This window comes from Hyperolius riggenbachi, chromosome 2 (assembly GCF_040937935.1).
Source record: "Hyperolius riggenbachi isolate aHypRig1 chromosome 2, aHypRig1.pri, whole genome shotgun sequence".
Lineage (NCBI taxonomy): Eukaryota > Metazoa > Chordata > Amphibia > Anura > Hyperoliidae > Hyperolius > Hyperolius riggenbachi.
The window spans coordinates 33287847-33301638 of NC_090647.1; the positions used below are offsets into that span (position 1 = coordinate 33287847).

At 45.4% G+C, this 13792-nt stretch overlaps 1 protein-coding gene across 1 annotated transcript; it reads left to right on the forward strand.

Annotated features, from left to right (window-relative positions):
• The first annotated feature begins 962 nt into the window (after window positions 1–962).
• On the forward strand, window positions 963–12935 carry LOC137543291 (protein kinase C theta type-like). Its single transcript, XM_068264672.1, has 5 exons — window positions 963–1027; window positions 5059–5268; window positions 8605–8693; window positions 9921–10186; window positions 12269–12935. The coding sequence occupies exons 4-5, from the start codon at window positions 9969–9971 to the stop codon at window positions 12930–12932; spliced, it is 882 nt and encodes a 293-aa protein (XP_068120773.1). The 5' UTR covers window positions 963–1027; window positions 5059–5268; window positions 8605–8693; window positions 9921–9968; the 3' UTR covers window positions 12933–12935.
• Window positions 12936–13792: the final 857 nt, after the last annotated feature.

A 13792-nucleotide genomic window follows, 5' to 3' on the forward strand; every position in this document is an offset into this window, starting at 1 on the left:
ACCCAGAGAGCAGCATAAGGGAAGGCGGTGGCCTCATCAGAAGGGAGGCTGCAACCTAAGTGAGATAACTCTTGTTTACACTGCATGGTAAGGTGCATATTGACCGCTACATTGGTTTCAGCTCACCAAAGCCCGGTACACACTTTCAGTTATGACTGACCAACCACTGACTAATTTTACCTGAAAAATAAATAAAATAAGCCAGTCTCCACACCCAACTGTACACTATTTTAGCAGTTTGACTTAGCAACTGCCATTAAGGAAATGCTTATGGAAAATAAATAATACCCTGCGAATCTCACACAAGGACTAGTTCAAAAGCTGTCGGTTCTGACAGATTTTACCTGCTTTATTTTTTTTGCTGTAGTGGTCCTATAATTTATGTTCTGCATGTACACATTCATGGTTCCACATTCTAGGCCTATTATTTTTTATCTATTTGTTCACATATTTAACATAAAATCTGATGGAAAGTGCTAGAAGGTCCCATCTGCTGCCACCACGCCCCCTCTTGTGATGTCATAATAGAGCCTGTATACCTCTGGTGATGTCAGGGAAGTGATGTCATAATGGCAGCCTGTGTATATAAACAGGTGTTGAGCACTCAGAGGCTCACTTTTGTCTCCATTTGCTCAAGTGAAGACAATTGCTTTTGCTCTCGAGCGATTTACTCATTAGTGAGATTCTCATTAGTGAATTATGTTGCGCTGCTGTAAAAGGCGACGCAAACTGAACCTCAGGCTTGAGGTTCAGCAGCCTTCAGCACAGCCTGCGACTGCTACCCCAGGGCCCACACCACCGGCTAGGAGGAGCAGAGCCCACGCAGCTGTGCGTTCCATCAGGGCTTTCTTGGGCAGACTTTTCCGCTGCTGTAGACCTGCCCCTTCTACCGGGCGTTCTTCAGGAGCACAGGAATATCTGATATCAGATGATTTCGGTCATGTGGAGGAGGGAGTAGCTGGGAACCCAGCGCCGGAATATCAGATATCGGTTATTTCACCTTACGTGGTGGAAGCGGAAGAAGCTGGTAAGTACTACATCATTATATGTTATTACACATCACAAATATATAGGTTAATATTGAGGAATCTATAGCAATGAGTGAACAGCAGGCAGACCAATAATGAGTGATGATTTTTAAATTTTTCTCAATTACTTTAATGAGAAAATGTAATAAGCTGTCTTTCTCACAGTATTGAAGCCAGACTCCCCAAACTTGACACAGTCAGTCAGTGGGTGAATGGGGTTAAAATTTAGAAAAAGTGGAAGGAGCTTAAAACAGTTCACCAAATTTAAGCCTTTCAATTTAAATAGGAAATTTTAAACTGAAGCCATTCTTAGACTGCTAATGCTCGGGTCCTCATACGGCACAGTCGGTCATAGGGTGACTGAGATCACAACTGGACATAATCAGATTGCACCAATCAAATTGCCTAGTCCAGTCTGATTGGTCCAATTGTGCAATGTGATTGGTCTGATCTGATTGGACTAATTGTGCAATCTGATTGGTCCAACAGTGCAATTTAATTGATTCTGATTAGTGCAATCATGCAATGTGATTGGTTTAAATTAATTGGTCTAACCTTGCAATGTGATTGGTCCAATCTGACTGGTTATATCATGCAGTCCGATTGGTCCAATCTGATTAGAACAATCATGCAGTGTGATTAGTATAATCTTAAGGTCTCTATTTTATCCACAGATGCGCTTTTCCAACACACTTTTTATGATCACAATGTTCAAAAAAATTGCACAGTGTGTGGCAAAAATTGATGTGAAACCATTCTTTGGTGGATTGGACCAGAAAATGTAATCGATCTGAAAGTTGGATTTTATGATCACATCTGAAGAGAGAAAATACCCTTAATGAACAATCGATAATTAACTTCTGATAACTTGTGGTCATAAAAGAGCGTCAAAAGATCTGATGAAAACATTTTTCCATTAATGGGCACCTTTAGATCAATGTGATTGGTCCAATCAGATTGATTTAATCATGCTATGTGATTGGTCCAATCAGATTGATTTAATCATGCTATGTGATTGGTCCAATCTGGTTGGTTCAATCGATTTCACAAAAAATGAAATCATCCCAGAGTTAGCAGGGGCACACTCCGGCTGTAAAGGCGAAAGTGTCAGAAGATGCAGGCTGGGAACGCACTAGGCGTTGCGTGAAAGGTTGTGTTTTGTTGCATATGTGTTTCTGCATTTTTTGTCATAATGAAGTGCATTTTCAGTGCATTTGCGGTTCGCAGAAGCGTTTCACACTTGTATTTGGTTGCGTTTTACTGCATTTGTATTTCACACATATGAGTCACAAGTGCATTTTTGTGCATTTTGTTTGTGTTTTGATATGCATTTTATGCAATTTTTTGGGAATGTGGCCAGTATAGAAAGTGCCGGAAGGTCCCATCTGCTTCCACCAGGCCCCTCTGGTGATGTCAGGAAAGTGATGTCATAATAGCAGCCTGTATACCTCTTGTGATGTCAGGGAAGCTCAGCACCTGCACCTGCACATGCACAGGCTGCTATTATGACATCACCAGAGGGCCGTGGTGGAAGCAGATGGCACTTTCCATCAGATTTTATGTTATATGTGAACAAATAGATAAACAAATATTTTGTTTATGATTCTGATGAGGCCGCCTCCTCCCGTTATGCTGCTACCAAATTTTAGCTATTCATTTAAAATAGGAAATTTAAACTGAAGCCATTCTTAGAATGCTAATGGTAGGGTCCTCAAACTTGGCACAGTCGGTCACAGGGTTACTTGGTCACAACTGGACGAAATGAGATTGTACCAATCAAATTGCCGAAAAAAAGATTGGATCATTAATGGCCACAATTGAGGTGACTGGTCCATTCTGATTGGCCCAATTGTACAATGTGATTGGTCTGATCTGATTGGACCAATTGTGCAATCTGATTGGTCCAACAGGGCAATCTGATAGGCTCGATCTTATTGGTGCAACCATGCAATGTGATTGGTTTAAATTGATTGGTCTAATCTTGCAATGTGATTGATCCAATCTGACTGGTCAAACCATGCAATCCGATTGGCCCAATCTGATTGGGCCAATCATGGAATGTAATTAGTCTAATCTTAAGGTGCCCGTTAACGGTACAATTTTTTTTATCGGATACCAAGGGTGCAGCTAAGGTTTTTGTGGCCCCAAGCGGACTGTAGTAAGTGGCCCTATCCTGCTTCCCTGACATCAGTGAAAATGGGTGTGGCTATCCCGCATAAGTGGGTGTGACCATGTCATGTGGGTGGAGCGGGAGGGCGGATTGGGGCGGGGCTGTTTGCAGGGATGGGCGTGGTCATGACATTGTATGGGCGGAGCCTAACCGTAGCGCAGCAAATATAGCCAACTATGACAATTTAATAATAAATGCAGCAACAGTTACCCCAGACACCAGAAAATAAAAACGCAATTTGTGCAACATTTCAGCAGAAAACAAACGCAATTTGTGCAACATTTCAACAGAAAACAAACAGAATTTGGGCCATGTTTCAGCAGAAACCAAACGCAATTTGGGCCACATTTCAGCAGAAATCAAACGCAATTTGGACACATTTTCAGCAGAAATCAAACGCAATTAGGGCACATTTTTCAGCAGAAACCAAACGCAATTAGGGCACATTTTCAGCAGAAATCAAACGCAATTAGGGCACATTTTCAGCAGAAATCAAACGCAATTAGGGCACATTTCCAGCAGAAATCAAACGCAATTAGGGCACAGTTCAGCAGAAATCAAACGCAATTAGGGCACAGTTCAGCAGAAATCAAACGCAATTAGGGCACAGTTCGGCAGAAATCAAACGCAATTAGGGCACAGTTCAGCAGAAATCAAACGCAATTAGGGCACATTTTCAGCAGATATCAAACGCAATTAGGCCCCGTTCACACTGCACGCGTTAGGGCACATTTTCAGCAGATATCAAACGCAATTAGGGCACATTTTCAGCAGATAAACGCAATTACGGCACATTTTCAGCAGATAAACGAAATTAGGGCACATTTTCAGCAGATAAAGGCAATTAGGGCTGCAAAAAGAAAAGAATTTACTCACCTGGCACTGGCAGAAGTCTTCTCTCCCCGTCTCCTCTCCTGGCCGGCTTCTCAGGCACGCAGTTCCCACGGAGCTCCCTCCCTCCTCCAATCTCCCGCGCTGATTGAATGCAGGGCTACGGGAAGATGGCCACCCGAAGCCCTGTACTGGAGACATAAATAGTCTCCAGAGCAGGGCTTCGGCGGCGGCCATCTTCCCGCAGCCCTGCTCTGCTCTGCCAGCCCCGCGGGGCTGCGGGAAAACAGTGACGTCACGCCGACGTCACGGAGCCGCCGAGGCCCCTAAGACCTTGAGGCCCCAAGCGGCCGCGTGGTCTGCCCCTGTCGGATACGATCTTTCTTTCGACACACTTTTTCTGATCAAAATGTACAGAAAACTATAGTCTGGGGGGAAAATTGATGTGAAACGATTGTTTGGTCGCTTACAGAATATGTAATCGATCTGAAAGTTGGATTTTATGATAGTATCTGAAGAGAGAAAATGCCCTTATTGAACAATCAATAATTAACTTCCGATTACTTGTGGTCATAAAAGTGCGTCAAAAGATCGCATCTGATGAAAAAATTGTAGCGTTAATGGGCACCTTTAGACCAATGTGATTGATCCAATCTGATTGGTTCAATCAATTTCACAAAAAGTAAATTATCCCGGAGTGTGCAGGGGCACACTGCTGCTGTAAAGGCGGAAGTGTCAGAGGATGCAGGCTGGGTTCACACTAGGCGGTGTGTGAAAGCTTGTACCTGTATTACTGAGCATACCTAACTATAGCCCATAACCGCATGATCATGTATCTTGCAGCGTTTGTTTGAATAACTTTGTTGTATGTTGTATAACCTTTTTACATCTGTCATTCTTGTATCATTATATATACTTATTGTCCAGTGCGGCGTAATATATTGGCGCTTTAAAAAATCAAAACCTAATAATAAAAGTTGCATTTTGCTGAATGTTAGGCTAATCATTTTTTTATCTTTGTGTTCACAGGTGATTCTGGTCATGTGGTGGAGGTAGTAGCTGGGGATCCAGCGCCAGGATACCAGTTGTCGGATGCTTCACCTCGTGTGCATCTGGTGGAGGAGAATGAAGAAGCTGATGTTTCTGGTTATGTGGTGGAGGAAGTAGCTGGGACTCCAGCGCCAGGAAATCAGCTGTCTGATGCTTCACCTCATGTGGATGTGGAGGAGGAAGAAGCTGGTAAGTACTACATCATTATTGGTTATTACGCATCTCAAATATATAGGTTAACCTTCCTGGCGGTACGTAGTTTATGAGGCTGCGTCCGCGGGAGGGATTTTTGGAATAAATCTTGCTCTAAACTTCGTAGCTAGCACTAGGCTAGCTACCTGTGTCCCCCAAGTCTCCCAGCACCTATCTGCTCCCCCCGATCGCCGCCGGCAACACTCACCCAGCCGCGGAGCTTCCCAATTAGCTTCAGTCGTCGCTATGGCAGAGATCGGACATGACGAGTATGACGTCATGCGCAGTCCCGATCCTCCCCATAGCAAAGCCTGGAGTTGATCGGGAGACTGCGCCATCGCGGGATCCCTGTGGGGTATGTATTGCGGCGGGGATCGGGGGGGGAGAGCGGAGGCACTTGGGGGGCACAGGTAGCTAGCCAAGTGCTAGCTGAAGACTATGTAACAAATTTCATTTAAAAAAATTCTCCCGGGGCCATGCGATCCCTGCGGTGGCTAGCCCGACACTGTGTCGTGCTTAACTCCAGGGAGGTTAATACTGAGGAATCTATAGCAATGAGTGTACAGCAGGCACACCATTAATGAGTGCTGAGTCGTTGCTATTATCAAGGCGCATTACATTATATTTCTACACTTTCCAATGCAGCTATAGTTGTTCCCTTTGCTCCCCACACCCCAGATAGTGTTGTCCCACAGGCCCATGAGCCAGCTGATTGCCCCTCCCAAGGTATCCCCTCCAAGCTAATAGTGGTTATCCAGTGCCCTGCATTGATGCAGAATGGCAGCAGTGCACTCACCTTTCCAGTAGCCAGGCACCCTCCTGTGTCCTTTTGTCACCATCCCCTAACACTGGAGGCTGTTCTCTCTGACCCGGCAGCATGCTATGTGAGTATGTACATGCTGCCGGGTCACCAGGGCCGGCCTTAGGTTTGACAGCGCCCTGAGCGTAACCAGATTTTGGTGCCCCCATTCATCCTATACACACGCACACACACACACACACTTTTATCCTGAGTTATCTTCTATGAGATAATTTTCATTTTCACTTTAAAATAACTTTTTAAGATTTCAGTTAAAACGCGTTAAGTGTGAAAGGAGCCATAGGAAAACATGGGACTTACTTTGAAAATCAGTTTTCTTTCAGTTTTAACTGAGAGCAACTGATTAAGTGTAAAAGGGTCCTAAGGGGGGATCTGCCTATATATACACTAAATGGGGGATCTGCCTACATATACAAGACTAGTAGCCTATATACACTAAGGGGGGATCTATTATAGGCAGATCCCCCCCTTAGTGTATATAGGCTACTAGTCTTGTAGGCAGATCCCACCTTTAGTGTATATATATATTAGGCAGATCCCCCCTTAGTGTACAGGTAGCACGGTGGCGTAGTGGTTAGCTCTCTCGCCTTGCAGCACTGGGTCTCTGGTTCGAATCCTGGCCAGGGCACTATCTGCAAGGCGTTTGTATATTCTCCCCGTGTCTGCGTAGGTTTCCTCTGGGCACTCCGGTTTCCTCCCACATCCCAAAAACATACAGATAAGTTAATTGGCTTCCCCCTAAAATATTGTCCCTAGACTATGATACATGCACTACACATTACATACATACACATATGACTATGCTAGGGACTAGATTGTGAGCCCCTCTGAGGGACAGTTAGTGACAAGACAATATATACTCTGTACAGCGCTGTGTACTATGTCGGTGCTATATAAATACTTAATTAGTGTATATATAATACATACACTAAGGGGGTTCTGCCTAAGATATATATACACTAAAGGGGGGATCTGCCTACATATACAAGACTAGTAGCCTATATACACTAAGGGGGGGAGGGGGATCTGCCCATTACAGGCAGATTCCCCCCTTAGTGTATATAGGCTACTAGTGTAGGCAGATCCCCCCTTTAGTGTGTATGTATATAGGCAGACCCCCACTTAGTGTGTGTGCATATATATATATATATATATATATATATATATATATATATATTTATACATACATATATACATACACTATGTATGTATATTACTTTTACTGGTGGTGTGGGGTCTGTCCAGTCATTTGGGGAGATGGCCAGCCCGAATCTCAAGGGACAGTCACACCCAGTCACCCACTGTCACACAGCCAGGTCAGGGCAGGGTGGCTGACACTGTGCCACTGGCTGGCACACCGCCCGCTTCCAACCTCCTCCTGTCACGGGGCCAGCAGCGCGGGGCGGAGCCTCTCATACTGCCTCCAAGAGGCTGCAGCAGTTGTTGCTGGTCTTCTCCCCCAGCGGCACCAGAGGGCGGAGCCAGAGAGGAAGACAGTTGCGCTCCGCTGCGCAGCCAAGCTGGAGCCCGCAGCCGCCGCCAGTGAGCATAAATTAACAATATGCGGCCGAGCGACAGGAGAGCGGCACGGCGCCACCCCCTGGAAGCCGGCGGCCGGCGCCCTGAGCGGTCGCTCCGGTCGCACAGGCCAAAGGCTGGCCCTGCGGGTCACATAGGACAGGCGCCAGTGTTCGGGGATGGAGATGGCAGAACATAGGAAGGGGGCGTATTGGCTGGAAAGGTGAGTGTGCTCCACTGTAAGTACTGCATCAATACAGGACCCCGAAGGAGCGGGCACTATTATCTTGGGGATAGACCTGGTAGGGGACATCAGCCTGCTCTAGGGCCCTGAGCATGAGCAATTGCCTAATTCACCACTCTAGAAGCACCGCCCCTGTGCCCAGTAAAGAGTGTTATTTCCTTGAGACAACAGCAATTTGATTGGTCCAATCTGATTTGCTCAATCATGCAATTTGATTGGTCAAATTTACCTATGTCTTTCTTTTTCCTACAGGAGAGATCATAGACAATATGTGGATGCTCTGATGATATGATAGATTTGTAGGACTTTTGATTGGCAAGTCACAGCCACATTGATCACATCTCACTTCTGTTTCTTTTGCATAATAAAAAGTGATACAGGATCAAAAGGATCCTGACCAGCTAATCAAAAGGTTCCTGCACTGTGATCACATGACCAGCCCATCACATTTCTCCATGATCTCTCCTTTGGGGGAAATTCTAGGGTAGAAGGTTCATCACTATTTCACAGAGTCCACATGCGGGAGAATGCTGGCTGACATATAGAGGAGTAGAGATAAGTGTGAGAAGGTCCCGGCAGGAAAGATGTGGATGAGCACAAGCAGATCTCTCACTACCTATTAATCTCAGCGAGACATCTGCCGGTGTAGGGCTACCTTTACAACCATGATTATTTGATTATGTATACGCTTTGGTTTATAGGAAATCTCAGTAGATGATGATATTAATGTGATTTTTCTTTCTCTTCCAAGGCCCGAGTGGAATCCAGACCATCAGGACGCCACTGACTGTGGACAGCTTCAAGTTCCATCAATTTCTCGGACATGGGGCATTTGGCAAGGTAAGTAATTAGATAGATTTCCCTAGGGGCGGGGTCAGACCAGATATGGCTTTAGATAGCCATCTTTATTGGTCCCAGTGGAACTAGATATAGACAGGTAGCAACTCTGGCCTGCAGCATTTTTGCATTGTAGTGGCTGGATAGTGTAATGGTCAGAGATGCTCAAATCCGAATTCGGGTGAGACCCGGATAGTTGCTATGCAGATTTCACCCAGTTACCTGTGCAGGCTGAACGGGGGGGGGTCAAGCTTACCTATCTTCCTCGGTCCATCCCTCGGCGCCTCCCACGATGCGTTCCACACTCGTCACGTGAGTATAAACACTTCCTCCTTCAACCCGAAGGAGGAAGTGTTTGTAATCACATGACCGCCGCGTGGAACGCATCGTGTGAGGCGCCGAGGAACAGACCTAAGAAGACGTCAGATAGGTAAGCTTGACCCCCCTGCCCAGCCCACACAGGTCACTGGGTGAAATCCGAATAGTAACTATACGGGTTTCACCCAAATTCGAATTTGAGTATCTTTGGTAATGGTTAAAGAGACTCTGTAACAAAATGTTCAGCCTTATTTCTTCTATCCTATAAGTTCCTATACCTGTTCTAATGTGGTTTGTCTTACTGCAGCCTTTCCTAGTTGCACAGTGGCTGTATTATCTCTGTTATATAATCTAATCTTCTTTCCTTTGACGGCTTTGCCGGGCTCAGGCAGGAATGTGCTGCTCTGCTGTTATAGGCAGAAGCTATACACACCCTCTACACACCCCCTGCAGGCTCCATGTGAGTCACAGACTGAGCTCCTCTGAGCCTATAACATGCTGTTAGCAGCCATGTCTTTTGTTTGTAAACACTGCCTAAAACTGGCAATTACAAGCCAGGATTGCAGGGAGTGGCAGAAACAGCACAGAGGGGCCCAGGAGAACATAATGAATAGAATGGTATGCTTTTTATTGTAAGAATTTTAAAGTACAGATTCTCTTTAAGGGCTCTGCCTCTGACACAGGAGACCAGGGTTCGAATCTCGGCGCTGCCTGTTCAGTAAGCTGCACATATTCAGTAGGAGACCTTAGTCAAGTCTCCCTAACATTGCTACTGCCTATAGAGCGCGTCCTAGTGGCTGCAGCTCTGCCGCTTTGAGTCCGCCAGGAGAAAAGCACGATATAAATATTCTGTGTTTGTTATTGGTCCATCTTAACTATCGAATACTAAATATTCTCCTCTGTCTCTTCCAGGTTTACCTTGCTTCCCATCGAGCCAGTGACCAACAGCTGGCCATCAAGATGGTCAGGAAAAGAGCATTCCTGAAGAAAGACCCCGAGGTCATCTTTAGGGAGAGTCAGGCCTTGAAGACCCTTAAGAAGGGTCCCTTCATCACCCAGCTCTATGGTACATTCCAGTCGGAGGATTACCTCTACTTTGCCATGGAGTACCTGAGCGGGGGAGACCTGTGTAAACTTATAGATGATGCTGATGTTCCCTTTGACATTACAACCCTAAGGTAAGATTACATACCTCCGAACTTTTTGAGATGAGAAAGAGGGACACTTAAGCCACGCCCCTGCCACACCCCTGATCACACCCCGGCACACCCCTAGCCACACATACCATAAAGATTTTATAAGACAAATATGTTTTATAACTCAAACGACACTGGTCCTTTCAATCCTGGTTCATTTTTCTTCATATTAACACTTGAAAACTAGAAATACATCAATTTAAAGGATGAGAATACAGTTTAGAGTCAATCAAACACACATTTTTTTCAGTAGAGAAATACCCATATTTATATAGAAAGAGGGACAAAGTCCTGAAAGAGGGACACGTGAGGAGGAAAGAGAGACAGAAGGGCAGGGCTCCCAAAGAGGGACAGTTGGGAGCCATGAGATGACTCTGCTGTTTTATAAAGCTAACAACTGCCCCTCAAGCCCCTGTAACCAGGCCCGGATTTGTGTCACAGGAGCTTATAGTCACAAATGTCTTGGCATCCTAGACTCCGCCCTCCTTGAGCCTACAAATCACTGCTGAACCACACCACAAGTGTGCTGGCTGTCCCAGCTGTCACTTCTCCCTTACTTCCCTTGCCCGCCATAGGTAGCTACAGGTGCCCCTTAGTATTAGGTAGCCAGAAGTACCCTCAATATTAAGTTGCATAGGGAAGGAGAGAGGGAGGCGGCTAGAGCAGCCTTTCTATCATCAGGCGCCTGTAGGCATGTGCCTACAGTGCTTTATGGTAAATCCAGCCCTGCCTGTAACCCCTGTGACCTGGGGGTCCCACCTCCCCATCCCCAATATGCAGAGCAGCGCAGGGAGCAGAGTATGTTACCTGTGCTTGTGCCACTCAGCTGCCCTCCTCACATCAGCTGTGCATGATGCTGCATACCTGTCACATGACATGTAAGAGGAGCCAGTAGCCATGTGGAGGTGTGCAGCACACAGAGCCCACCCACTGTGGGGAGGATATCAGAGCAACATGGTGCTGCAAGCAGGTAGCATACACTTCTTCCTGCACTGCTCTGCATACTAGTGTGTGTGTGGGGGTGGGGGGGGGGGTTATCTGCTAGTCTCCCTGTTACAACTATTCCATCTTGTAAATTACCCTTATTAGAAAAGGTTCTGGTAAAATGCTTTATTTACATCACATCAATGTGAGGAAGTCATTTTACACACTGAAATTTGTATTAGATCTTTAGAATGAGTCAGGCTGGGTGCACACATAACATAACGTGAAAAGGCTGCATTTTATGCCATGTTTTCATTTTAAGTTGTGTGCATTTTTTGTGTGTTTTTGCTGCGTTTGCGTTTTTTAACCGTTTTGTGTGCGGTTTTAATGCGTTTGCGGTTTGCATATACACAACGCATGTGAGATTTGTATGCGTTTTTTATGGGTTTTAATATTTACATTTATGCAAATCACTAGGAAGACAACAGGAAGCGGAAATAATCAGATATATTTATTTAAAAACAAAAACGCATCAAAAACGCATACAAAACTTAAAGGGGAACTGAAGTAAGAGGTATACGGAGGCTGCCATATTTATTTCCTTTTAATCAATACCAGTTGCCTGGCAGCCCTGCTGGTCTATTTCTCTGCAGTAGTATCTGAATAACACCAGAAACAAGCATGCAGCTCGTCTTGTCAGATCTGACATTAATGTCAGAAACACCTGATCTGCTGCATGCTTGTTCAGGGGCTATGGCTAATAGTATTAGAGGCAGAGGATCAGCAGGAGGGCGTGGCAACTGGCATTGCTTAGATGGAAATAAATATGGCAGCCTCCATATCCCTCTCAGTTCAGTTGTCCTTTAATATATTGCGTTTCCATTGACTTTCATTATGTGCTTTTTTGATGCGTTCATGCATTATATGCAACAAAACTAGCGATTATAAAAACGCTAAAATACAAACACACACCCATGCCTTTTTTATGCTGCCATGGAGTAACATTGGTGCATAAAACACAGCGGTTTGCAGCGCTAGCGTTTCTGCTATGTGTGCACCTGGCCCCATGGATACATCTTTCTGCTTTATTTGTGTATTGAACATGTGATGCTAATAATGATTTTATTTCTCTTCCATCAGACTATTTGCTGCACAGATGGTCATCGGCCTGGAGTACATCCACTCCAAGGGTATAATCCACCGAGACATCAAGCCGGAAAACATCCTTCTGGACGGAGTCGGGAATATAAAGATCGCTGACTTCGGTCTGGCAGCACAAAATGTCTTTGGAAATGCCATGACTAAAGGATGTAAGGGGACCTTGTTCTATATGGCCCCGGAGGTGTTCCTAGAGATGGACTACAACCACACAGTAGATTACTTCTCTATGGGAATCGTGCTCTTTATCATGGCGTCCTTCAGGTACCCATTCCTGAAGGATGAGGAGGATAGGTTTGATTTTGACCTCAGATCCTCCATTTGCTGCACATCTCCAGACTATACAGCGGAGATGGACATCATGCTGAAAGACTTCTTGAAGAAGCTACTGTGCAAGAGCCAGATAAGGCGTGAAAAACTGGTGAAAAACCTGAGGGAAGAGCCGCTCTTCATCCAGATAGACTGGAAGGACGTGGAGTCCGGAGAGGCACGGCCCCCATTCCATGTGGAACCACCACAGGAAAAACCGAGAGACACACTGACTGTGTTTGAGATCACCTATTCTGAGGCAAAGAGGAAGCCCAGATTGCGAGCTGAGCAGCAACAGCTCTTTAAGTCGTTCTCGTTTGCCAGTGAGGGGTGGTGAGTTGTGTGGAAGACCTGCCAGCTTCCAACAACATCAGCCGTCTACTCACTTGGACAACAACATCAGCATCATCATACATCATATTTATAATAAAAAAAAAAAATGTCGGTTTGTCTGTATGTATTAATGTTCTGAGATTGTAAATTAACGTACATAAGGTAAAATTTAGCAACAACAAACGGAAGGGCAGCCCCCACCAACAAGAAGTAGCAGACACGCTTGTGGTCCTTCATCTCTTTGTCCAAAGAGGAATGGAGTACTAATGTTATAGAAGGGATCCAGCACTTTCTGAAAATTAAGAACCAACTTTTATTTGGAAAGTGTATAGTTGTAGACATAGCCCCTGATGATATGCTATGCAATGAAATGCATAGGGCAGAGCCAGCAGAGTGACGTCACTGGTGGAGAAGTGTAGGAGTGAATGAGCTGCGTCCAACATGTCAGCGTGCTAGCATACCTTGCTGGTTTAACGTTTTGGCTGACAGCAGGGATTAAGGCAGCAGATGGTTATAGAGCGGCCACTCGGGAACTGGGCCTACCTGTACCTTTTTTGTAAGCCTATGAGACGCTTGCCAAACTTGCTGTAAAGTTTTTATTGAAGATTTTTTTAATTTTATAATAAACGATCTGCACAATTGGAATCGGTTTCCCCCTTTTCCCTTCCTTCTTTTTAATTCACATGTGGATGTACATGGTGGTGATCTGAACTGGGAAAACGAGGATATATGGAGGAAGAAAGCAGCTTGCCAGAGAGGTGACTTGGGGGGGGGGCATAAACCCCGGGGGCGTGATGTGGTCGGTCAGACCAGAGGATCTGGTGAGTTATACCCTGAAGGGGGGTCTGCATTGTGTTGTGCATA